Raw genomic sequence first — 25,416 nt, 5'->3', positions numbered from 1 at the left:
TGAGGGAGTTTTGACTGAACAATATCTTACTGGTTTGGCTGGGAAGAGAGAGACACTCTAGGAGATGTATGGACAAATTGTTAAACCACTTACGGTTACATGGGCCTTACACAGGTTATCAATTAATGTAGGTGTGTGTCTATGGGATAATGTGAAAAACAAGCAATTTTAGTGGTCCCTAAAGATTGGTACTGTGCTTCAATGTTCTAAAAATGATCTGGAGGGCTACAAGTTATGGCGGCAACTAGCAATCAGTAGTTGGCCAGATATGCCAGGATCCTTGCCAGTTTGAAGACCACAGGGTGCTCAAGTGTGATATGTTACTTTTAACAGTAGCCACCAACCATGGGCACCAGAATAAGGCCCATTACCAACATTACAGCAATAGCTAGACATTTTATTTCTGTATTGGTAAAAAGCAACTGCGCCTGCATCATGGATGAGGGGAGTTAACTGGTCCTTTTTAACTGAAAAAGGGGAAGCTCTGCATGTCTGCTTCCCCCCCCCTCCCTCTACTGCCACATCTGGCACCTTTTGGGGGAGGGGAGAGCGGGTGCCTGGTGAACTCAGCCCCCTCCTCCCCCCCAGCCTTCTGGGACACTTTACAGGTCCCAGAAGACAGCGGCCCATTCACAAAGCACAGCATGCTTTGCTTTGTGCATGCGCAGCAGGAAACCAGCTGTGAAGCTGTTAAAAGTCAGCAGCTAAAGAATTTGTAGCTGCTTACTTTTTTCGGGGGGGGGGGGGGTATCTGGAGCTCCTGTTCAAGCGGCTGACAGCTGTGGCAGTTCCTATACATTCACCCTTACAAGGAAATCCCATACTTACTGGCCTTTTCAACAAGGCAGGGCAGATATAATTTTTTCAACAAGGCAGGGCAGATATAAATGAGAAAGTGTCAGACAAAGTAACCATAGCAACCAGATTTCTGTTTAATAAGGAAAGGTGTATCATAAATAGGGTTGTTGTGGGTTTCTGCAACTTGCCTTCGTCTATCTATAGTCAAAACTTTTTAGGTTTGAGTAGGGTAGGAAATGGTTGAAACTACTGTAATGTTTAATTTGTTTGTTTTTTTTTTTTTTTTTGCAATCCCCTCTCTTCCTGTTCTGGTGACAATTTAAAATTTAGATTTTTTCCATTTTTTTTAGTTCCACTGACAATGGTCAACAGGTTAAATAGAGAAACACATTTCCCCAGCTGGGACAAAGACCGCAAAAACCACCCAACAGCAGTTCTAACCCTTCCATAAAAAAAAAAAAAAAATGGTTTTGGCTTTAGATACACTTTATTGAACAAGCCAGTTACTGGTAATTTTGATATTTCCTAGCTGCTGTCCTGCTGTCTCTTTGTATTTATTTGATGCATCATTTTCTGACATGGTTTAGGTTACAGATTCAGCAGCACTATATAAAAATGAAAAATAAAATGTACATTTCTGCTCTATCCCTTTTACGTTTGATAAAATATGTAAATGCATGCTCTAAAATGTTTGAGAATATAATTTAGTAAATTACTTACCCTTCAAAGCAGTGGGCAACAGTCAAAACCCATTTTTTCCCTATAAGAACACAGCCACAGATGTGGCCACTTGGTTCACTCTGTAGGGAACACTGCCAAGGCCATCGCCCAGGTCGGCTGGTTCTGCCACCAAGGATCCTCTTGCTCATTCTGGCTGCAGGGCGACGTCCACAGTCTGAAAAACACATGAAAGGATCATACCATTTTTGTCCTGGTGTTAGCAGACAGAAAGTGATGGTAAATTCAGTATTTTCCAATTGTCACCAGGACAGAAGTGGAGGTAATATGTTTTTTATTAGGCACCTGTGGGGTAGTTTGTCGACTGGCAGCGGGGAGCCAGGTGCAGGAACACTCTCTTTGTTCCAGTATCTAGCACTAAAAGAACACCTGTATTAGGGTCCTTTCACACAGGCTTTTCACCTGGGGGACTCCGTTTTGCTCAGTGGGGATCAATCCGCCGATCCCTGATGAGCAGGCGGATGACATTCATTGTGCAGTGACGGAGCTGTCAGATCCCCGCTCTCCTCTATGGGAGATCAGATGAAAACGGACCGCCTGTCAGTTTTCATCCAATCCTATCTAATCCGATCCTCCAGACGGATGGAAAATATGGTTACCATCCGTCTGGATTTCATGGACAGGATCAGATCAGATAGCAGCAGATGTCAGCGGACATGTCTCCGCTGACATCCGCTGCTCCATAGGGGTGCATAGAGCATCCGATCAGGTCTGCCTGAAAAACTGACAGGGGGACCTGATCGGAAAGCCCATGTGAAAGGGGCCTTACTGTCATGCAGAGGAATCAATGTCAGATAGTGCAAGGATAGTCCCTACCTGGATACAGAAAGTGGTGGAAGCATGTGATCAGGTAAGTAAACACTGACCACCAATGTGAGGACTGGGAGTAGGGGGGATAACAGGACTGCCACAGACCAGAAAAGCAAGGTAAAAGTGGGTTAACAACACTTCAAATGACCAGCATTGCCAGGCTGTGAGGGGCACTGCCAATGACCAGCAATGCAAAGTGAGAGGGCCACTGACTAGCAATCCATGGGGTTAACAGCAATGTCACTGACAAAAGATGTGCACGCGGAAGTTACCAGCACTGTCCATAAACACCAGTGAATGGAGTGTTAGGCTTGGTTCACACCTATGCAGTTTGCTTTTGATCTGTTTCTGTGGTTCTTTTTGGAGTACATACTGTATTTGTAAAACCGTTTTTACATTTTTTTTATAAGTTGCCCATTTTTTATGCTTTTTTAAAAAAATGTTGGCTATTGGGTGGATTACAAAAAATACAAATCGCAGCAAAAACGCACTACATGCTTTTCTGCAGATGCTCCATTGAATCTATTGAACCAAAAATGCACCGTTTTGCTTTTTAAAGTCACTGGCCCTTTTCAAAAATGAAGCGGCTGAAAAAAAGCATAGATGTGAACAGGCTCCTAGGAAATCATGTTAAATGGACTTTATCTGCAATCGCAAAAAGCCATAAAAGCCATAAAAACCGTGAAAGGTGTGAACCGTGTCTAACTGTTACTGCCACAAAAGCCAATGCTGGGGGTTATTATTGCAGACACTGACATCAAAGATGGGGGCTATTAATTAGGCCACTAGCACCAATGCTGGAGGTTATCACTGTGCCCACCTACACATTTTGGGGGTTATTATTGCAGAAACTGATACCAATGCTAAGGGTTAATATTGCAGTCACTGTCACCAGTGCTGGGGGTTATTATTCCAGCCAATGACACCACTGATGCTTTTATTACTGCCACAGACACCAATGATAGAGCTTATTTTTTTCTCAATTTCTCTTCAGTGTGCTTTGCAGTACATTGCAATAAAGGCAGCAGGACTGAAACTGCAGTGCCTTACAGTCCATTAATTTCAAAGGACCTGTATAACTCAACTTGATGCACCTCAACACATGAAAACATGTTATTGTGTGGCCCTTTTGAAGTGTCACAGGGGCCACATTTGAAGTCCTCTAAAACTTTGACAACAATGTATTGGTGTAGTAAATGCTCTGCGTTTTTTGCATACTTGTATACCAACATTACCGTATATTTCTTTTTTATTGATATTTTTATTTCATTCTTTAAAAATTCTTACTGCATTTGAACTTCCCCTGAACCATTAAAGTGACAGTCTATTTTATTGGGGGAAAAAAAAAAAAAAAACCTTTGCATACTAGTTAATTACTTTACTTTCTAGCATTTTGTTTGTGTAGTTCCTATTTCATGTAGCTCAAATGATCTCCTCAATGTTCAAAATACCCCACCCAAGGTGGTGCATGTAAGATTTCTGAAAATACAACCTTAAAATTCCTACAATTCAGTTTATATCCTAAAAGCCATAAAACTTTTCAATTAGGCAGACCTATGCCATGTCACATATAACGTCTCACTGCCACCCAGGGTTTGGCACACCATCCTGTACACTAATGTGTCTAAGGTCCTATTTATCATAATGTGAATAAAAATCAGGTGCGCTAACCAAATAACAAATAAATCAATCATATATGTCAGACCATAGATGGTAAGGTATGTGATGAGACAATCAATAGATGCTGGTGTTATGGTATAAAATGCACAATGACAAAATATATGTGAATCAATAAAATGGAACAATCAAAACATTGAAAAAAACACCAGTGAATATCGAGCAATAATGTCCATCCAAATAAGATGTCAAAAAACAGTCCCAATGGAATGTGCACAGTGAATCCAAAAGTCCAAATCCAAAAATATCCGGTGAAGAAACAATAAAACTGAGAATGTGTAGACCACGTGAATAAAAGTTCAGCGTCCCACTACCAGCTTTACTTCTTACCTAAAGGTTGGAGTATAAGGGCGTGTAGAAAAAATTCTGCTCCAGAGATCATGCAGTAAAGGAGAAAGCCCAAACGGATAAAGCTACCAATGTTTCCCCCAAAAAGAGTAGCTAGCCTCTTACACATTCTCAGTTTTATTGTTTCTTCACCGGATATTTTTGGATTTGGACTTTTGGATTCACTGTGCACATTCCATTGGGACTGTTTTTTGACACCTTATTTGGATGGACATTATTGCTCGATATTCACTGGTGTTTTTTTCAATGTTTTGATTGTTCCATTTTATTGATTCACATATATTTTGTCATTGTGCATTTTATACCATAACACCAGCATCTATTGATTGTCTCATCACATACCTTACCATCTATGGTCTGACGTATATGATTGATTTATTTGTTATTTGGTTAGCGCACCTGATTTTTATTTACATTACACTATTCACTGCTCTAAGGTAGCAGCTTCCCAACACCCTATCAGCGCACTTTTTCTTTTCATACCTATTTATCATAAACAGCAATCATAAGATGAATTTGTAGTACTATAGAAGTACTATAGAAGTGGATAGATGAACGAGAACCTTTGACCTACATGAACAAAGCACAAGCTAACTTTAAAAGGAATGCATCTATTGTGTATTTATTTTGGTTACCTTTTTTCTACTTTATTCAGTTTCTCATATATCAACTCAATAAAAGTACTTCATACCATGATAATAAACATTATACTTAAACTACATTCAGTATAAAAAGTTAATGGGTTGTTTTTTTTTTTTTTAATGAAATTAAAACCGGTTTGGCTTCTGCTGCTTTCTCTCTGTCTTCTGAGAGCGGTGAGAGAGAAAAAAGCTCCTACAAATGGGCACAGCACTAGATGAAGTGAGGGTTCAGGTCCGTATTTAGGGGGTGGGGGGTTACAAATACTGGAACATTTTTAACCTTAACGCAGGGAACGCATTTACAAGCTACTTAAGATAATTTTCCCCAATCCATTCAATCCCTGGAAAATCAAAATGTCTCCTATGCAAAACATTGTCAACATTTTCTAATACCTAATAATCTGCAGTAAAAACTGAATAGTACAAATCCTGAAAATGTTTTTTTATAAACTTTTATTATTTCCAAACATTAAACCACTTTCTAGCAGCGTCTTTGAAGGTTTTGTTTATCCAGGCCATGGTATAGTTATTAATAATAACATTCAACTGCATTTGTCCTGTGATATTGAAGATGCTTCACCACTCATCCAAGTGGCTTCCTCAGTTCTATTAAGTGTTGGAGGTGATTGCAGCCATACTAGCACACGTGCAAAAAGAACAACTGAGCACTGCCTGTGATACTTTTTTATTTTCACTAACATCCATAAGCTTTTGGGGGATGCCCCCTTCTTCAAGGACCAAACAGCACCCAAGTACTGCTTGGACCTTGAAGAAGGGGGGCAAACCCCGAAAGCTTGTCCTGCAAATTAGGATGTTAGTGTATATAAAAAAAAGTATCACAGACAAGTTTCAATAAGTGTTGAGAACTGGAATAAATGCTGGATTATTTTCCCAATATCCATTAGGGCCAAGGAAGCTACCTGAATTAGTGGTGAAACGTCTTCAACATTCCAGAAAACCTAGTCAATGTGACTAAATGTTACTAGCTGGTTTCTGGCAGTATTTCCAAAGAAATAGGTATAATTTCAGTGTTTTTGTACCAAAAAGGAACATTGTCTTAGCTGGGAAGAAATGTGGCAGTGGGATCTCTTATCAGCGATTAGGATGAGGATGGTAAGTTTTCTGATTTCTTGCAGAAATATCTGTTTGTATGTGGACATCCTTGAACACACATTACACTATAGGCTCAGTTTAGCAGAATAATCATTTAGTTTCAGAACAATTATTATTTAGTTTCAGAGCAATCATTATTTTGTTTCAGAACAACTATTATTTTGTTTCAGAACAATTATTTTGTTTCAGAACAATCATTATTTTCAACAATAGGAGAATAAAATAACAGCCAAGAGGGTAAACACAATAATCCCTATGACAAATACCACCTTTGTTCTAACTTAGTGAACTGACCCTCATGTGCTAAGGAGAATGTACTGACTTCTGTGCAAATAAACAGCCTGGCCTCTATGTCCCCTTGGAGTGAAACATTAAACTCATTGGAAAGGTAATTTACAAACTCCAAGGAGACTAGAAGGGTAATATGATGTATATATGCCTGTTACTATTCTCAGATAAATCAATAGTGAGTGCATTATTCCATCACTAGATATAGCCAGACTTTTCCACATAAAACTGACATAACTCATGGCTCCAGGTTAATTTTCATTTAATGCCCACTATAAATTATTACAATTGGAGGGTATAACTTTCTTGGATACATTAAACAATAACTACAAATATGTATTTCAAGACACTGTAAGAGTGTTGGCTCTTTGGATATACAGCAGTTAACAGCCCATATACCTTTCAATATGTATAGGCTTCAGGAAGGGCCTCAAATAGAATAATGCCAGCTCAGTGGTGATGGGTTTTGACTCCTATACCACATGTACCCCAAAACAGTAGCATAGGAATGAGGGGTGTTTATTCCCAACTTGCCCTTAGTTGCTACTCTCTGCCCCAAAAAAAAGTTAAAAAGGCATATATGTTCAACCAAAGCAAGTTTAAAGTAAAAATAGAGATGCATTATAACAGAAATATTTCCTATTTATTGAAGTAGCTAAAAATGACAGCGTGGGAACTACTGCATTGAAGTCTCCTAGAATCCTGTGCTCCTCTTACTCTAATTATTTTCTACGAGATTCAGCCCCTGCTTCACTAACTTTCATTTTAAAATACTCCTAAAATAGCTACTAGTATCTAAGTTAATATGAAATGTAAATGGCACATGGTACTAAAAATATCAGAATAGAAAAGCAGTATCAAAAATTCATTGCCCATGGCACACAAAAAATGTTACACCTCAGAATATAGGGTTTATATAATAGTTACGGTACTGGTTAATGGAAAGTTCATGAGCAGGGTTTTCACTGTACAACTGTACAATATTATTCCTAGCCATCATTGTTATGCATGCCTGGATTGGATCTACAAAATATGCAAGATTTTCTTAAAGATTGTCCCCATTATTCATCCAATAATAAATAAAACCTGCAGAGAATGAAACGGTACAGTTGTAAATCTTTCTATCCTTGCAATGTTTTAAAATGAGTTCTTCCTCGAGCTAGGCCTGATATCAGAGATAAATCTTTTTTAGGACTAACGCTGGATCTTAATTTTTGTTACTAAACAATAAAGACACATTTTGTACCATTATTATTATTGTTGTAGCGTTATATCCTGCCAATTTATTTTGATTAATGGATCTCATGACAGACTAATTCATTTATTTAAAAGGCTTTTCGGTCAAGGGTTGCCTTTTCACAATACCTGACCTGATTGTTACTGAAAAATGTCTGCTTTTTAAGTCTGCTTTGATTTAAGTTCTATTTTCTCTTTCCCTCTTCTGCATTAGATTCTCCTGAATCACTCCTTCAAGAAGCAGCAGGCAACTGACCTCTGTTATGTCCTCTGAACATTATTCCGGGTGTAAATCGAGTAAGTTCCTAACAGGCTGAAATTCTATAACTACATGTGTAATGGACTGGCATAGTTATTGCTTTTAAAGTGCTTCTTGGTTTCCTACAATATCATTATCATCATTATCTAGCGGTTTGAACACAATAACACGCATCTCTGCCAAAGAAATGTGATTAAGGGGGAGGTCCTTACATATTAACAGTTTCATGACTAGCAAGGATTGAACTACTTGGCTTATTTTTAATATTACGGTAGCACTACCCCTGTAGGGGCTGCAAGTGACAGAGTTCCCCTCTGCTGCACAGCAAGGCACATAACATTTTCAGCATTCATCCACACACAGGGATCAGTCCTTGACCTTTGTTTTTGTTGCGTTATTGGGGGATTAAGAGCTTAGATGGCAATAGGAATTATAGGATGCCCAACTTGAAAGTGGCAAAAAACAGTGACAGCTTCCTCCCTATGTACAACTCCACTTGAACCTCCTGTACAACTTCGCTTGATTCTTTTGTACAGCTCTAGTTGATTCCTTTTGTATGGCTAACAGTCTCTGTTCGATTTAGCAACAGCCCCTTACAGGCTAGGAACTCTCAGTCCCTTTGGAAAGTAGCAGATGTGTTGTGAACTGCATCCTGTAGTACATTCAACTCCCCTGTGGACACCGATCCCAGACCTACAACTGCAGGAAATGCTAGCCTACCTGGCTGCCTCTTCACCAGCCCACCTAGCTGCTTTACTTCACCAGTCTACCCAACTGACTCACTGGAGATCTCCCAGGGCAAGGTTTATGAAGACTTAAGCACACCGGTGTCTTCAAGAGAGACCTGCTACATGTGGCAATATCTCCCCTTGTAAATCCCTGCACTATGTTGTAGTACTCATACTGTCTTCTTTCTCCTTGCTCCCACTGTCTCTCAGTAAAGCCTACTTCCAACTTCTCTTGTTGTATGATTCTTCCAGGCTAGCACCCGAGCCCTGGCCTGATGCATAAGAATCCATATTTAAGGGCTCACTTAGTCCCCTGCCAGGCCCTCAACCTGGGGATTGGCTAAGGGCCCCTAAATATGCAGAATAGCCCCTCCTAGCCTTCCCCTTCCAGCTTCCAGAACATTATCCAACATTCTAGAATCAGGGGGAGGCACTATAGAGCTGTCTGTATGAGTCATGCTTCCCTGAACTCCAATGACCCTGACCTAAGTAAAGACTCACATCCTTTAACATATGTCAGGATATAGTTTGCCTACTCTCACACTAGTAGCACACTAGAGGGTGCTACATTACAATGATGCAAAATAGCTAAAGCACAGTATAATTAGCAAACATAAGCATAATGTTATCATCAGGACTAAGAAATAAATGCCTACAAATCTTATTGTTAGGTAAAAATAATATTACTGTAAATAATTATACTATTATATACTCTTATATAGACCCAGCAGGTAGACTTTAATGCTGCTTTTCAGAGATCTTCAAGTTTTCTTCCCACCTCCAGTTGTAAAAAAACTGTTTTTTTAACAGAGCTCAATAGCTCAAGATGAAATGCACACACACACACACACACACACACACACACACACGTGAATGAGGCAGAGCAGTGACCCCCCCCCCCCCCGCTACCTTCTTCCATATGACTGTAAGTTAAGGTGTTAAGGTTAAGGTGTCAACTGGACAGGGGGAGGATGAAGGCAAGCAGCTTCTGTTGTGCTCTCTCTTTAGAAAACTATCAGGGGATCATTTATTAATTATGTTAAACAGCAAGGCAATGCTAAACAGGAGAAGTGAGACAGCACAGAAGATTTACTACAAGGTTACAGCTTGAATCATACATTTCTCCCTCAGCACTGAGACAGAGTAAAACTTGACACTGACACTTCTTAATTGTGCATTAGAGTGAAAATCTGTCTCATCTTTATAATAAAACTGGAACATACTAGTGCAATTCTGTAGCAGTTAGTAGCCAAGGATTACAGGTGCCTGGGTTGCAAATGCACGCAAAAACTGTAGCATAGATACTGCTAAAATGGAGGCAGCTTGATATGCATCTAACTGTGTCTCTAATTTGTTTGATAAATTCCCTCCATAGTGTTCTGGAAATGGTGTGGCATATTATATGTTTGCCTGCGAAACAAAGGTTGTATAAATCTAGAAAAAGTATAGTCAAATTATAAAAAATTGACTGGTTTGCTGATCCTCTTTTTTCAGTCCCCGCTCATCTCCCGCTATATTGCTCCCAAGCTGCACACCACGTGTGAATTCTGCTAATTCGCCGGCCCCCCAGCTCTGGTGATGCTCTGCTACTCAGTCCTTTCTCTCTCCAGTCCCTGCTAACCTCCTGTTATATTGCTCCCACACTTCTCATCATATGTGACATCTGCTAGTTTCTCCTGCTCTGGTCCCTCAGCTCTCATGATCCTCTGCCAGTCCTATCACTTCAGTCCCCGCTCACCTTTCGCTATAGCATGTGTGCCATCTGCTAGTTGCGTCGCTCCAGTCCGGACCCCGCTTACCTTCTTGTTGGTCCATGCTGCACACCAGATGTGACATCTGCACCAGACACTCCCAGAATATATACACATGAACTGGAAGTGACCACTGATGATGTCTTTCTGGTTCACTTGTTTCCCAGTGCATCCTGGGATATCTTGCACCTCCAGTATCTCTAAAATAAAGCAACGCTAACTAAATAGCTGATAAAATTCTGCAGGTGCTGTTAGCAGGGATTCTTCTATGGATGCTTTGAAGCACCATGAATTCGACATGGGATGCCATACTGTAGCTGCTGACTTTTAATATTAGGACACTTACCTGTCCTGGAGTCCAGCGATGTCGGCACCACAGCCGATGTTTCCATCGGCTGTCGGGTGCTGCCACCGCCATTGCCGGTGAGGGAACCCAGCAGTAAAGCCTTGCGGCTTCACGGGTGGGTCCCTACTGTGCATGTGCGAAGCGCGCTGTGCATTCCTATTGGCGCAGCGGCGGAGGAGGGAGCTTAACTTCAGAGGGACGGCGCCGTATCCCGGAAGTGGGGAAGGGTACCTGTCAAAAACAGGTACCTGTTTCCCCCCTCCCCCCTTAAAGGTGCCAAATGTGGCACCGGAGGGGGGGGGAACAAAAGAGCGTAAGTTCCAGTTTTGGGTGGAACTCCGCTTTAAGTTTACCAAAGTTTACCATAGACAGAATTTACTGTTTAGGAGACCTTTGTAGAGTGACTGCGATATAAACATGTACATATGTGCACCTGAGCAGGCATCCCTGGTACCAATATTATCTTGAAGATATAAGAGTTATTGGCCAGATTACTTCACCAACTGATCAGCCCAATAATTTGTCACCATACTTGTCAGGATGATGAAATTGTCTATTGGGTATCACTACAAAATGTTGAGTAGCACTACAAAATGATCTGAATGACTGATATGCCAGACTATCAGGCAAACTATAAATAGAAATTGAAAGGCTGGTACCATGACTTATACTATACCATATACTATAACAGTTCTATACAGCTAATGTTACTAGATGTTCACCCAAATAAGGTTCTTAAAACAACAATATGTTTGTTACCTTCCTTGGTGCATAGAAGTGAAATTTTGCTTCTACTTTGACACGGTTGCCTAGAAAAAAGAAGAAGATATGGTAACATTGTGGACAGGAGTGTTTGCCTATAAAAGTTTAGGAACCTATTTGTAAAGGGAAACACTTTTATTGGGTTAAGGATTACAATGTCAGTACTGTAACAGAGAAGAAATTTAGAGACTATGAGGTTCAACTGAAGCAAATATTTAATACTGATGATATTAGTAGTGAAGGTTAATTAGTCATTTACATACAAGAAGGATAAATATTTAATCTTATTATGTTTTTGAAAATATTGTTATCACTCCCATCATTGTACACACTCAGTGCCATAAAATATCACAAAAAAACACATACTTCCTTCACGTGGAACGATCAAATTAAATGTCTAGGAAAATTCTGCTTTTCTTGAAAATTTAGAATAACATATAATTGCCAAACAACTCAGTTTATAATGAAATGTTATTAAAAACGACCTTATATTAATAAAAATAATTCCACCAAGACCTAGACTGCAGAACCAGTTGGAGATCCTTGTAAGGAAGCAAATCCACCAATGTATCCAGCATGAGGCAGTATAGACCGAAGCCCAACCTTAGCACAGAAAGCTTTTACTCAGCTAATTTCCCAGTGTAAGACAGGCATTGTGTTTTGAGGTGTACCCCTTCACCAGGTTGCTATCTTTCCGTGCCCAGAAAATTAGTTGTACACAATATTACACTATTATGATGGGGGTTAGCGGTCTCAAATTAAAAATTACCTTAAAATAAAGTTTATTTTCAGGGAAAGCCTTTTTTGAAAAGAGTAGGGAAAGGTTTGACCCTCTGTCAAGTTTTTAATATTAATAAATAAATAACGTGTAAAATAATAGAGTCATTAATTAAAATTCAATGTGAATCAACAACAAGCCAATCAGTAAAGATGATAAAAAAAAACTAAACTGTGCAACAAATAAACATATCAGTGAAAATATAAAAATACACTGTGCAGTAATTGTGTCAAACTTCAGTGTATACATGTGAAAAACACTAATAAACGCACAAAAAAGCCTTCCAACGCGTTTTGTCACAATCAACGTCGTCATGGGACTCAGGACTCAGTTGTCCACTGACACTGTTGGTTGTGATGAAACACATTGGATGAAGCTCTGAAATAAACAGGATGTTTACATGCCACACTATAAGCCCCCGTTCACACTAAGGCGACCTGTGAGGCGACCTGGTCGCCTCACAGGTCGCCGTAGGTCGCCTCCTATAGGGAAGCTGCGGACCCGTTCTAATAGGAGCGACACAAGTCGCTCCGACTTAGAAAAAGGGTCCGGAGCTTCTTTGGGGCGACCAGGAGGCGACCGCCATAGACTTCAATGTTATGAAGTCCGTGGCGGCCGCTCCGAGGTCGCGGCGCGAAGTAGCGTCGCCCCTATGTGAACGGGGGCTAACATTCCTCTGTTTTATTATCTATCTGGGATACCATTTGTATTGATTTCATTTGAGACCTGGGTGGCTGATACCAGGTTGGAAGCATCCCTGGAGTGCTCTGGTCTAAATGCTAAGACCTCTTGCATTTTGGGGTCCTAGTTTCGGAAAGCAATAATTGTGCACTTGGTGGTGAAAACACCAAAGCTTTAAACTGAAGACATAGTTGTGAATCACACAGCACTTTTTTCTTGATGGACACTTTTTTGAGCATTTAGAAGTGTTTTTCACATGTATACACTGAAGTTTGATACAATTATATTCATGTTTATCTTCACTGATATGTTTATTTTTTGCATGGTTTTGTTTTTTATCATCTTTACTGATTTGTTTGTTGCAGATTCACATTGAGTTTGACAGTATTATTTTAAAGGGACAGCGCAACATGGTATTTATCCATTGATCCTAGAGGTATTGCTATATTCAGATGCTAGTGAGTGCTGCTGTTGACACCTTATTTCTTTGTTTTGTTTTCAGTTTTTCACTGAGAGCAGGTTTTTTTAATTTTCAAGTTGTTAATGTTGTCTGTTGGGGAGGTTCACTCTATTTGTCCTGATGGCGGTTGTCATCAAGATAGAAAATAGGTAAGGATGAGTTTCAAGTTCAGGTCAGTGGAGAGTTTGACCCAGGCTCTCGCTGTTTGACCTTCTCAGAACAGGCTATTTGATCTTTTCACCCAACTGAACCCTGCTTCAGGCAGAAATGATCCATTTAGTGGTGGTTTTACTACTACCACTAAATCAGCCACTTCCTGGCACACCCACCACCAAATACCAGAACCTTGCATGTCTAGATAAGGTTCTGGTATTTATTTTGTGTGTGTCCTCCATATCTAGGATGAGGGTCTGGTATCAATTGATTTTTTCCTTGGGAAAATCTCACTCTGGGAGATTTCCTCTAACTTCCTCCTGTGTCTCTGGGACTGGAAGTGCAGGAGAAATTTCTCCAATGCTTCACAAACAGCAAAAAAAAAATCTGGAAGAGATAAGATATGATAAAAAAGGATAGATAAGGTTTACTTATCATGTGTTAAAACACAGCGAGACTTTAGATTGATGTCAGTGTCCTCCACACAACAATGCATTAAAAACAATGCATTTTAAAATCAACTAATATGCCTTTTTTACTGTATATTATTCTAATATTAGTTATAACCCTTCCCTAATCTATCCAAAACATAATAAAATGTTTATATACAGTGAATACACTTTAATCTTACGGCAGTTGTGATTATCTAAAACTGCCAAAAATAAATAAAATGTTATTTCAATGCAACTACCAAAAGAGTTCTCTATGTACCTAGAGTTTGCAAAGATTTGGAAGTTGTTTAAAACTAATGTTTTAAGCTTTTTTTTTAATTTAAGAAAAAGAAAACATAACAAGACAAAACAATCAAACTCATGATCGAATTCTTGAAATATGCACATGAAAAATTATTCAAAATACCCCACAATATACATATAATTTCCAGATATTCTCGCATACAAAGACAAAAAGATAGAGAAAATAGACCCTTCTCTTAAAAACATGGGTATCTTTTCTGGTCTTCCTCCTCACATTCAAAAGTCCACCCAGCTTCTCCATCAAAGTTCCCTCCCCAAAGAAAAAAAAAAAGAGAAAAAAACACAGCCCAAAATGGATGTGCAAACGATTTATAATAGTTAAGAAGGGTGTTCCAGGAGGGTCCATAAATGGCTACCTCGCTGATTCTACCTTTGTAATACTAATGGCGGTGATCAGTGACTTATATTGGGACTAATAGTGTGGTGAGCAATCTGACACTTACTTACATTGGGTTGACACTGACTAACTGCCACTGACATCACCAGTGACACTAATACAGTGATCAATGATAATACTATACACTGTCACTGTACTAATGACACTGGCTGGGAAGGGATCAACATATAGGGAAATCAAAGGGTAAAATGTGTGCCTAACACTGTTTAATGTGAGTAAAATGTGCTGCTTTCTACTAAAAATCTCTTTGTTTCCAATCCCAGAAATCGCTCCCTCTGTACAGAGCCCTGTGTTGATTATCAACACAGGGCTCTGGGCTGTGATTGGACACAGCCGATCAGCGGGTCCCGACCATGAATCCTCACCTGCTGACAAACTCCTGCTGTGTACAATCAGAATGGGTGCCGACTTGGAGGGTAAGGGGGTCACGCATGTGCATGCTCTAAACCCAGCAACAGGCAGCAACGTACAAGTATGTCACTTTGCCTGAACGAGAGACCCGTCCACAGTACATTACAGGCAGGTAGTCTGCAAGTATTTAATTGTTTATGGCTATGCTGTCACTCTTTGTTTATTGTTTTAATTACACTCAATTGTCTATGTATCCTCCTTCTTATATGGTGTATCTTCCTTCCTACTTCATTATGAGTTCCTGTATTATTCCTGCATTGAGGCTCAGAAAGAAATATTCAGTTTTGACCTTCAAACACTAATATCAACATCTACTGCATTATATGGTTTGCCTCAACTCTCCTGCACTCAATAAAGATATTTGTGGATGCCAAGCATTTAGTGAGTTCAGCTAACCGATGAAGACTGTCAACGGTGATTGTCTCCGTTACATTCAGGCCAAGCATGCAGGTCTCAGGAGATGTCACTATTACAACAACTGGAGTCCAAATAGGAGGACTGGGAAACTTTGGCCTGGGCACCACAACCAACTAGCCCTTTCATGGTAGGGGCAGATTTTTGTAGGCTAAAGAAAGTATATTATGGAAATTGTGCTATGGTTCTGCATTGATTGGTGGGCATTGTGAAAAGTGGTTGTTTCTAAAGGACATATTTCATTGGGACACAACTTTTCACATCTCTTAACATTAGCTTCTTTTGCAACTTTTAGCATTATGTTATATGACATTTCCAAAAAAATTGGAGCTGGAAGATTTCCATTTGCCAGACCACGGCATTGCAAGTGTCAGGGACACCACATGGAGGTATCCAGCAAGGATGACCAGAGCTATTAGTGCTTGCCCAGTGGAGCAAATTCTGCTATGTCCCTCAGCTTAGAAACACAACAGAAACACAACAGGAACAAAACATGTCAGAAAGATTGGGGAAAAAAAGCAGAAAGACATGAACAATCCTGATTTTTCAAAATAGCAGCACACTTCTCAGCCAGCACATCACAATGCTTAAAAGGGAATTTTTCTGCTTTTCAGTCTTTGGTGGAATTAGGAGCGATATGAACTGTGAAAGAGTCACCTTATTAATCCCAAACTTTAATCAATTCTCTGCTGCTGTCATTTCTAGTTGTTTCTTTTTGCTTTGAGATGTTAGACAACAACATTAAAAAACCTCAGTTTGGAATTGTTTCTGCTAAATCATACAATAGCTTAGTGGAGCTGCCAGCGTCATATTAATTACTTGAATACAGTACAAACGTTTTGAGCATTTTGTGTAATGTAATATAAAGCAGATCTATGAGGGTGTTCCCATCTTAAGTTAATTTCTAATATTTTATTTGGCAAAATCCATACTTCACTTAAAATCAACAAACTTTTAGTAATGATTATTCCTAGGATTAAACACAAATATTGCCCATGTTTAACTGATGCAATAATGTTTAACTGATGCAATAATAGCACACATAAAAGTTGTACACACTGGCAATAATGCCGACAATTTAATTGTGCCGTTATGTGCATTCAGTGTCATAACTAATTATGACCTCACAATAAAATTTTTACAATGATTTTAAATATGAATGGGGATTATAATAACACTGCTGTAATTACTTTTCTTTTTGTACATCACGGGACACAGAGCCATAAATCATAACATATGGGTTATATAGCCACCTATAGGTGAAGGACACTGGCAACCAATCAGAATTGATGACCCCCTATATAACCCCTCCCATACAGGAAGTATCACAGTTTTTTTGCCAGTGTCTAAAAGGTGAAGGTTGCTGTGGAGAGATGCTCCACATGTTTATTATGTTTCAAAGAAGAAGAAAGAAGATTATGCTAACATACCCCAAACAAAGATCACTGGATCTAAGGTGTTAGCTATCAGATCCATATAAAACAGTCAATGGACTAAAAAGATGGTACCCATACCTCGGAAAGCAGATATGAGGTTTTGCCTGTAATGCTGTCCCTTTTAGGCACTGGACCCTGGGATCTGGACCCTTGGAATACCAAACACCAAAGATGCTCTGTGCAGGGTGCGCTCACTCTTATATAGGGGACCCAGTCCTTGAAGGTCTCCAAGACAATGCTCGCAGTGATGGGTGAAGATTGGATTCTTGCTTATAGTAGATTCCTGCGGCGGGACTGGTGAGTCCATTTTAAATATTTACACAGCATACAAACCTTAAAAGGTTAAAATTGCAAATTGTAAATATTTTATGCACCGTTCCCTTTAATAGGATTACAGAGACTTGTGCCAAGTGTATTTCTGCTAGTAGTTACATTTATTGTAGCAGGTTTATGCAAAGCATGTTTAAAGTATGTTTAAACATGTTGTTACACTGTTTCTTACCCTGAGTTGATCACCTGAAAAGGTATCAGCTGTGGCTAACAAGATTCAGCCTAAGCTGCTCTCACCCCATGTTTGCTGTTTTCGCCTTGGCGTTTAAGCATCCACATGTTCGTCTCCCGCTTCCTAGCATGTCTGTGGTGAAGGATTGTTCACGCACGTGGGAATCTTAGCTTTTTATAACCAGGCGTTCGCTGCATAGGAAGGCGGGTTCAAACGCAATGGCGTGCACGCGGACACCACATACACACAGTGCATGCGCTATTCAACATAAAAAGGCACAAATTAAAGGAACTGGTTTCAACGTGCTAGCCTCTGTCAGAGGCTGAAGGGGACACAGAGTAGCAGCAGCTGGGTTGCGTGAGTCACTGTGGGTGTATGTTACTGGCACAAACAGGTCCTGTATCTTAGGATAATCAGTGCTGTCTGCATTATGCTGTATAAGCTTGGCACAAGCCTTGAGAACACTTTAAAGTTAGTACCTCAAGTTTGTCTTGCTATAAAGAAATGTCTGCCCGAAAAAGGGCTGGATGGAGCACAGTTGGAAAGGGCAGCATAATGCCACCGTTAGGCCTTGAAGGTCCTAGTCGTGCTTCCACTGTGTCTACTCCTCCTGATAAGCCAGAGGCAACTAGCCAATCTGAGCTATTACAGTTGTCAGGCATAGTAGCTCTTTTGTGTACTTCTGCCACAGCCTATGTTACCAAGGAAGACAACTGAAACCTCTTTTTCCTCCCTGAACTCATTGTGCCCTCCTCAGAGTCGGACATTTCCCACACATCTGCTCTTGCAGCAAGAGGTGTATAATGATTGGGATCATCCTGACAGGATGTTTGTTCCTCCCAGAAGGTTTTCCTTGTTATATCCTATGGAGGATAAGTTTACTAAGAGATGGAAAATTCCCACTGTGGATGCGGACATTTCCTTGGTTAACAAGAATTTAACCTGTCCTGTGGATAATGCCCAGGTTTTTAAAGATCCAGCTGATAAAAGGTTAGAATCTTTACTGAAGGCCTCCTTTGCGGTTGCAGGTTCTTCAGTACAACCCGCAGTAGCAGCCATAGGAGTGTGTCAGTCTTTGAAAGACCGCATGAAGCGAGTGTCCAAGACAGTTCCTTCTCAAGGAGAGTCTGTGGAAGATCTGTCAGATCTACCTCGCACTTTGTGTTTTGCAGAAGATGCTCTTACGGACTCCATAAGGCAAAGTCACGGGTTGCTCTGATGACAGTGCACATGAGCAGAATCCTTTGGTTAAAGAGCTGGTCTGCGGAATTATTATGTAAAAAATTACTGGCTAACTTCCCTTTTCAGGGAGAATGCCTTTTTGGTGATGATCTGGACAAGTATATCCAAAAGATCTCGGGGGGAAGAGTATGTTGCTACCTGTAAGGAGGAAGAGCAGGCATCCTTCCTTTAAAACCCCCAGCACTCATAATACCAGTGCTTCCGATTCCAGGCAGTGGCAACGGCCTCAACCGTCTGCACCCGGACCCAAGCCTTCATCGCAAGGTCAGAAAAAGCCCTGGGCCCAGAGATCAGCCAAGTCTTCCTCTAAGCCCTCTCAGTGAAGGGGTGCCCCCACTTGCCTGGGTGGGGGGAAGGCTCCTGCAGTTCTCAGGGGTATGGATGGAGTCGATTCAGGTTAACTGGGTCGTCTCCTCCATTTCACAGGGATACAAGCTAGAATTTCGGGTGTTCCCGCATCCTCGGTTTGTGAAGTCAAGAATACCAACAGATCCCCTAAAAGAAAGATCTCTCTTTCAGGCATTGGACCAGCTTAGACCTCAGAAGGTAATTAGCGAGGTTCCAGAAAATGAAAGGTTCAAGGGTTTTTACTCAAACCTATTCATAATCCCCAAACCAAATGGGGATGTGAGACCTATTTTGGATATCAAGGCTCTGAACCAGTTTCTGAACGTTCGTTCCTTCCGCATGGAGTCAATTTGTTCAGTCATAGCCTCCCTGCAGGGAGAGGAATTTCTAGCATCCATAGACATCAAGGATGCATATCTGCATGTGCCTATATGTCAGGCCCATCAAAGGTTTCTTCGTTTTGCCATAGGAAACCATAATTTTCAGTTTGTGGCCCTGTCCTTCTGGTTAGCCACAGCTTCAGGAGTGTTCACAAAGATCTTAGCTCCCGTATTGGCTGTTTTAAGGTCCCGAAGGGTATTGGTAATAGGATATCTGGACGATCTGTTACTAATAGATCAATCGACGTCGGCTCTAAACCGAAATGTCTTTCAGACAGTACAATTTTTGGAAAGTCTGGGTTGGATACTGAGCTTAGCAAAGTCAGCATTACAGCCAGTCCAGCGTCTGGAATACCTGGGGCTTCTTGTCGACACGGTCCAGGCAAAGATATTCTTGCCAGCAAGAAGGGTCTCAGACCTGAAGGATCAGGTTCGGTCTATAGTAAGGCTGAGATATCCTTCTATATGTCTTTGCATGATGTTACTGGGGAAGATGGTGTCTACATTCGAGGCAATTCCCAATGCTCATTTCCCTGCCAGACCCTTGCAGAACAACATTCTGTCTGCATGGAACGGGAACATTCGGTCCTTGGACTGGTCCATATCTCTGCTACCAAGAGTACGGCAGTCTGAATTGGTGGTTGTTGGCCAGAAATTTGGAGAAGGGAAATAATTTCTTCCAGTGACCTGGAGGGCAGTGGTTATAGATGCCAGTCTCTCCGGCTGGGGAGCGGTTCTGGAGGAAGCTACCGTCCAGGGGAAATGGTCTTGGTTAGAGAGTCGTCTCCCTATCAACTTTTTGGAAATTCGGGCACTCAGCCGGGCTCTGACATTTTGGACGCCCAGACTTCGGGGTCACCCTGTAAGGGCGCAATCCAACAATGCCACAGCCGTGGCTTATGTCAACCATCAAGGAGGCACAAGGAGTCGGTCAGCCCAGAAAGAGGTGGATATTATCCTGTCCTGGGCAGAAAAGTTTGTGCCATGCCTGACAGCAGTGTTCATTCAAGGAATAGAGAACTGGCAGGCAGATTTTTTGAGAGGTCAACAGATGTTTCTGGGGGAATGGTCCTTACATCCCAGGATTTTTCAATTGATCTGCCTATGCTCGGGGATCCCTGCTGTAGATCTGTTGGCATCCAGGTTCAACAACAAGTTGGAGAGATTTGTATCCAGGACCAGGGATCCACTCGCAGTTGGAGTGGTTGCTTTGGTGACTCCTTGGGAGGAGTATTCCTTGATTTATGCCTTTCCTCCAGTGCAGTTGATTTGTTGTGCAGTATCCAACTAGAGGGGAAACCAGTAATTCTGGTAGCTCTGGCATGGCCGAGGAGGATTTGGTATGCACAAATCCGAAGGCTGGCAGTGAGGAGGCCTTAGGTTCTTCCACTGCGCCTGGACTTGCTCTCTCAAGGTCCGATATTCCACCCTGCTGTACAGTCTCTAAATTTGACAGCTTGGCTATTGAAGCCTTAATCTTGGAGGAGCAGGGTGTATCGGGCCCTGCAGTTCATACACTGATTAAAGGCATTAAACCAGTCTCTAGAAATATTTATTACAGGGTCTGGAAATCCTACATTGCCTGGTGTGAACATATATTTTTGGGAGAATTGTATCCTTCCTCAAGCAGGGGTAGATATGAAATTAGCCTTGAGCAGGATTAAAGGGCAGATTTCAGCTTTATCATTTTTTTTCCAGGAACCGATCGCTTCCCACTCGTTGGTTCAAACCTTTGTCCGGGGAATATTGTGTTTGCTTCCACCAGTGAAGCCACTGTTGTGTTCTTGGGACTTAAATTTTGTTTTGGCAGTTTTGCAGAAACAACCCTTTGAACCTCTGGGGGAAGGTTCCCCTGGATCTTTTGACTAGAAAACTGGTCTTTTTGATTTCTAGCTGAAGTTATCGCAGAGTATCGAAACTAGCAGCTCTTTCTTGTAAAGAGCCATTCTTGATTTTTTGCCCAAGGTAGTGTCCGCTTTTCATTTGAATCAGGACAATATACTACCTTCTTTTTTTCCAGATCCTCACCCAGAGGAGGAAAAGTTATTCCATTCTCTTGATGTAATGCATGCACTTAGGTTTTATTTAAAGGAAACAGCTCAGAATCGTAAGACCGAGAGCTTGTTTGTGCTGCCAGAAGGCCCCAAAAAGGGGTTGGCAGCATCTAAATCTTCGATTTCTTGTTGCATTCGCCAGGTTATTACCCAGGCGTATGGTTTAGTAGGAAAGGTTTCTCCTTTTCCTGTAAAGGCACATTCTACCAGAGGAGTAGGTGCCTCTTGGGCACATCGACATCAAGCCTCTATGGCTCAGATTTGCATGACCCCGACCTGGTCCTCGGTGCATACGTTCACTCATTCAATCGAGTGGATGATTGGACCCAGGAGGAGTCTGCTTATGGCCGCAGTGTTCTGCAGGCGGTGGTGTGATCCTTCTTTTGGGGGCAGATGGAGGTATTTTTTGGTGTCCACCACCCCTTAAATGTATTGCTTTGGGATGTCCCATATGTTATGATTTATGGCTCTGTGTCCCGTGATGTACGAAAAGAAAAATTGATTTTTAATTCAAACTTACCTGTAAAATCTATTTCTTGAATTACATCACGGGACACAGAGGTCCCTCCACTCTTCTATGGGGTCTTTTATTGCTTGCTACAAAACTGAGGTACTTCCTGTATGGGAGGGGTTATATAGGGGTCCATCAATTCTGGTTGGTTACCAGAGTCCTTCACCTATAGGTGGCTATATAACCCATTAGTTATGATTTATGGCTCTGTGTCCCGTGATGTACTTTGAAAAATGGATTTTACAGGTAAGTTTGAATTAAAAATCCATTTTTACTCAGGGACATAACAGATTTTGATGACTAAAGCAAAGAAACATTTCTTCTTAAGACATTTAACATGCCTACTTGCATGACTAGGACTCTTGAAGGAAAAAAATAGAGACTTTAGATACCTACCATAATAGAATAATGTCTGTTTTCAGGTTTCTGAACGATGGTAAACAGTACTTATAGTACTTACAAACTGGGTATAAAAATGAAAGTTTTTCCACTTTTACATTTTTCACTGTTGGCAGCTGAACAAAGTGGCTGGAGAACAAAACAAAGGTGTTCAAGTGCTGCTAGGGAGGTGATGTTTATGTAAACCAGTTGATTTGCTTTGCATTGGAAAGGTACAATATTTCTTTAAAGCTGGCCATGGATGAGTCAAAACTATTCCAGTTCGTCAAGGACTGGCTGAATTTTTGATTTATCCACAGCTGTTCCCATTCTTGAAAAGTCGATCTAATGATTCAATACTCATGATTAGGCCTGTTGGAAAATTTTTATTCAAATAATGCTGCAGCCAATTGGCTGCAACCTTGTATCAGCGTATTCTGATAGCGGAGTTTTCAGCTGTCAGAATACAATAACACAGCGGGGAAGATTTTTCTCCATTCACCTCGCCTGTGTCGATGGGGTAATACGTTCAATTTTTTTTTGACCAGCCCGCTGGCTGATAAAAAAAAACAAATCCATGTATGGCCAGCATTAGGGTCTAGTATCCATCAGTGCGCATTAAGAACAAGAACATTATTTTTTTATGCAAAATATAAAAAGCAAGAAATTGATTTGATAAATTGATTTTGGTAGTCTAATAGTCTACGGGCATTTCAAGCTACAATATTAACTATCATGACCAGTTTTTTGAGACGGAAAAGCTGGCTATCTGCACATTTGTACCCAGCTATGGTGTGGCCCCTGGACAATTATTTTATTCCATGTTGTTGATTGAGCTATGATAGGCCGGGGACCTCCATTCTGTACAGATAGTGGGAAGGAATTTACTGAGCCATTTTAGACTATTTTCACTGTGCACATTTCCACCTGAAAAGGCAATCTCATAAAGCGACACATCATTTTTTAAATTTCAAAGATTATAAATATTCTGGCCAGTGTGCGCACCTCCTGCACACACATGGTAGGCCCCCACGCCAGATACTGTACACTGAGTATACACGCAGAGGAGGAAGCAGAAAATCTACTGGACTGCAATATAAGGGTTTGCATGAATGAGCTGAGGGAATAAAGTAATAGTATATTATACAATACTTCACAGAGTATGTTCAGCGCTTCATATCAATTTCTCTCTACAACGCACTTTACAGTCATAGGTTCTCTCCATACAAGAAAATATATACTTGTTTCAATTTGATCCGAACTGATGTACCAATTTTATGGACTGTTGCAGAAACCAATGCAGCTTTGCGCCTCATGAAACTAGACCCTTGGTGGAAACCTGACCGAGGATATCAGTGCTCCAACGCCATGAACTACCTACCCTCTGTCATCATTATCAGTTTGCACATTACCTACCCTTTTATAAGTAGTTCATGGAAGGTTGAATCATTTTGTAGTTTCCAATCAGACTTTAAATGCAGCCAGTTATTGTTCTCGTAGTGATGATAATCTGGTGTGACCACTGTCATTGATGGGCCCCTGACATAGGAAAAACAACATGAATTATATCTCACAGCAGGTATTAAACATAAACTGTGAAGAACTGGTTATTTATCCTGTAGGGCTGTACACCCTACTACCCACATCTCTTATAAACTTGTATACACGCAGTGACAGTATTCAAATCTAGGTTAGGAAAACAAACGGTTCTGTGTAAAAGATCATACCAAAGGGGTGTTGCCTTGGACACCTAAGGTAGCAGGCTGCAGTGATAGAACCCTGGCTAGATATTTACATAAATGTCTGGGGCAGCCAAAAATCTACAGCGGTATCTTAAGATCACTTTAAGGGCTCATGCACACAGAGTGTTTGAATTTGTCCTCTGAACACCTTTTACTCCTGGCAGGAAAAAGCAGCTTAAGCTTGCCTTAAGCCACCTATTGCATGTTCGATTGGAGTTAAGACACGTTAAATGTGTAAAGCATTTTTGGACTCCGTAGTCCAGAATATTATTATTCTGGCCACTTGAATGAATGAATACTCAAGCGCTAAACGTGTCTTGTGTTTAGGCACGTTTAGACACAATACCATACGTTTAGGTGCATCATTTTTTCTGTCCAAAAAGCTCCTTCCTTGAATGATCTGGTGATGTCTTTTTTTTCAGCCTGTGAATACTCCTCTTCTAGTATGCCTGTACAGTAAATGCCTATGTGTGCATGGACACATAGGCTAACATAGAGGTGCTTTTACAGATAGAAAAAAAGCCCAGTGTGCACAAGCCCTGACACTTCCTAAATCTTCATACAATTTGCCCTACTTTGTGTTGGTTAATATTGTATTTTTTTTTTTTTTCACAGCACTACAAAAAAAATGACAGAACACATTACTTTTGGACACTTTTTAAACATGTACCTCAGAGCTGTGCCTTATTTCATCTGCAAAGTGCATTAGGCACTATATTTAAATGGGTTTTACTTGCTTACTCACAATTTGAGAGGTATTGTTGATCATAAACCAGGACACATTAATTACACAGGTTCAAGGCTAATATAATGCACATAAGGCATTAAGTGAGAATAATCACCACATTAATCAGCCACAGAACCTGTATAATTCATGTGTGTCCTGGTTTAAAGGGATGATGCGGCAACCCTACTGTTGCAGCTTTCCATTGTTATTTTTATATGCTTGGCAGACTAATATTGGGATGCGGTACCAGGTTTCACCTGCAGGTGGTGATGGCAGTGAAATATAAAGCCACAGTTCACCGCCCCTGCTAAATAAAATAAGTTATGGGGAATCTCTGCTACCACAAATGCTAATTCTAATTAAAGCGGAGTTCCAGCCACGAAAACATTTTTTCAATAAAAATACCCCCGGGACAGTCAGGGCTAGTGCATTCCACAATGGATAGCCTCTGTACTGTCCCGGGTCGCACTTACCTGCAAGAAGAAATACTTACCTTTAAATTCTCTTCTCCAGCGTTGCCATCTCAGATGTGGGCAGCTGAAGCCAGCTCGA

At 40.8% G+C, this 25,416-nt stretch overlaps 1 protein-coding gene across 1 annotated transcript in view; it reads right to left on the bottom strand.

The window, feature by feature from the left end:
• CORIN (corin, serine peptidase) overlaps positions 1 to 25,416 on the bottom strand; it is a gene marked incomplete at its 5' end in the record, with an annotated part of 372,660 nt that overhangs the window by 35,042 nt on the left and 312,202 nt on the right. The window contains 3 exon segments of the mRNA XM_082265807.1: positions 1,519 to 1,693; positions 11,493 to 11,542; positions 23,812 to 23,934. Of these exon segments, the coding sequence (XP_082121933.1) occupies positions 1,519 to 1,693; positions 11,493 to 11,542; positions 23,812 to 23,934 (348 nt within the window).

This window comes from Pelophylax lessonae, assembly GCF_965119305.1.
Source record: "Pelophylax lessonae genome assembly, chromosome: 1".
Lineage (NCBI taxonomy): Eukaryota > Metazoa > Chordata > Amphibia > Anura > Ranidae > Pelophylax > Pelophylax lessonae.
Note: the sequence above shows the minus strand (reverse complement) of the source record. Positions and strands in the feature narration are given on the sequence as shown.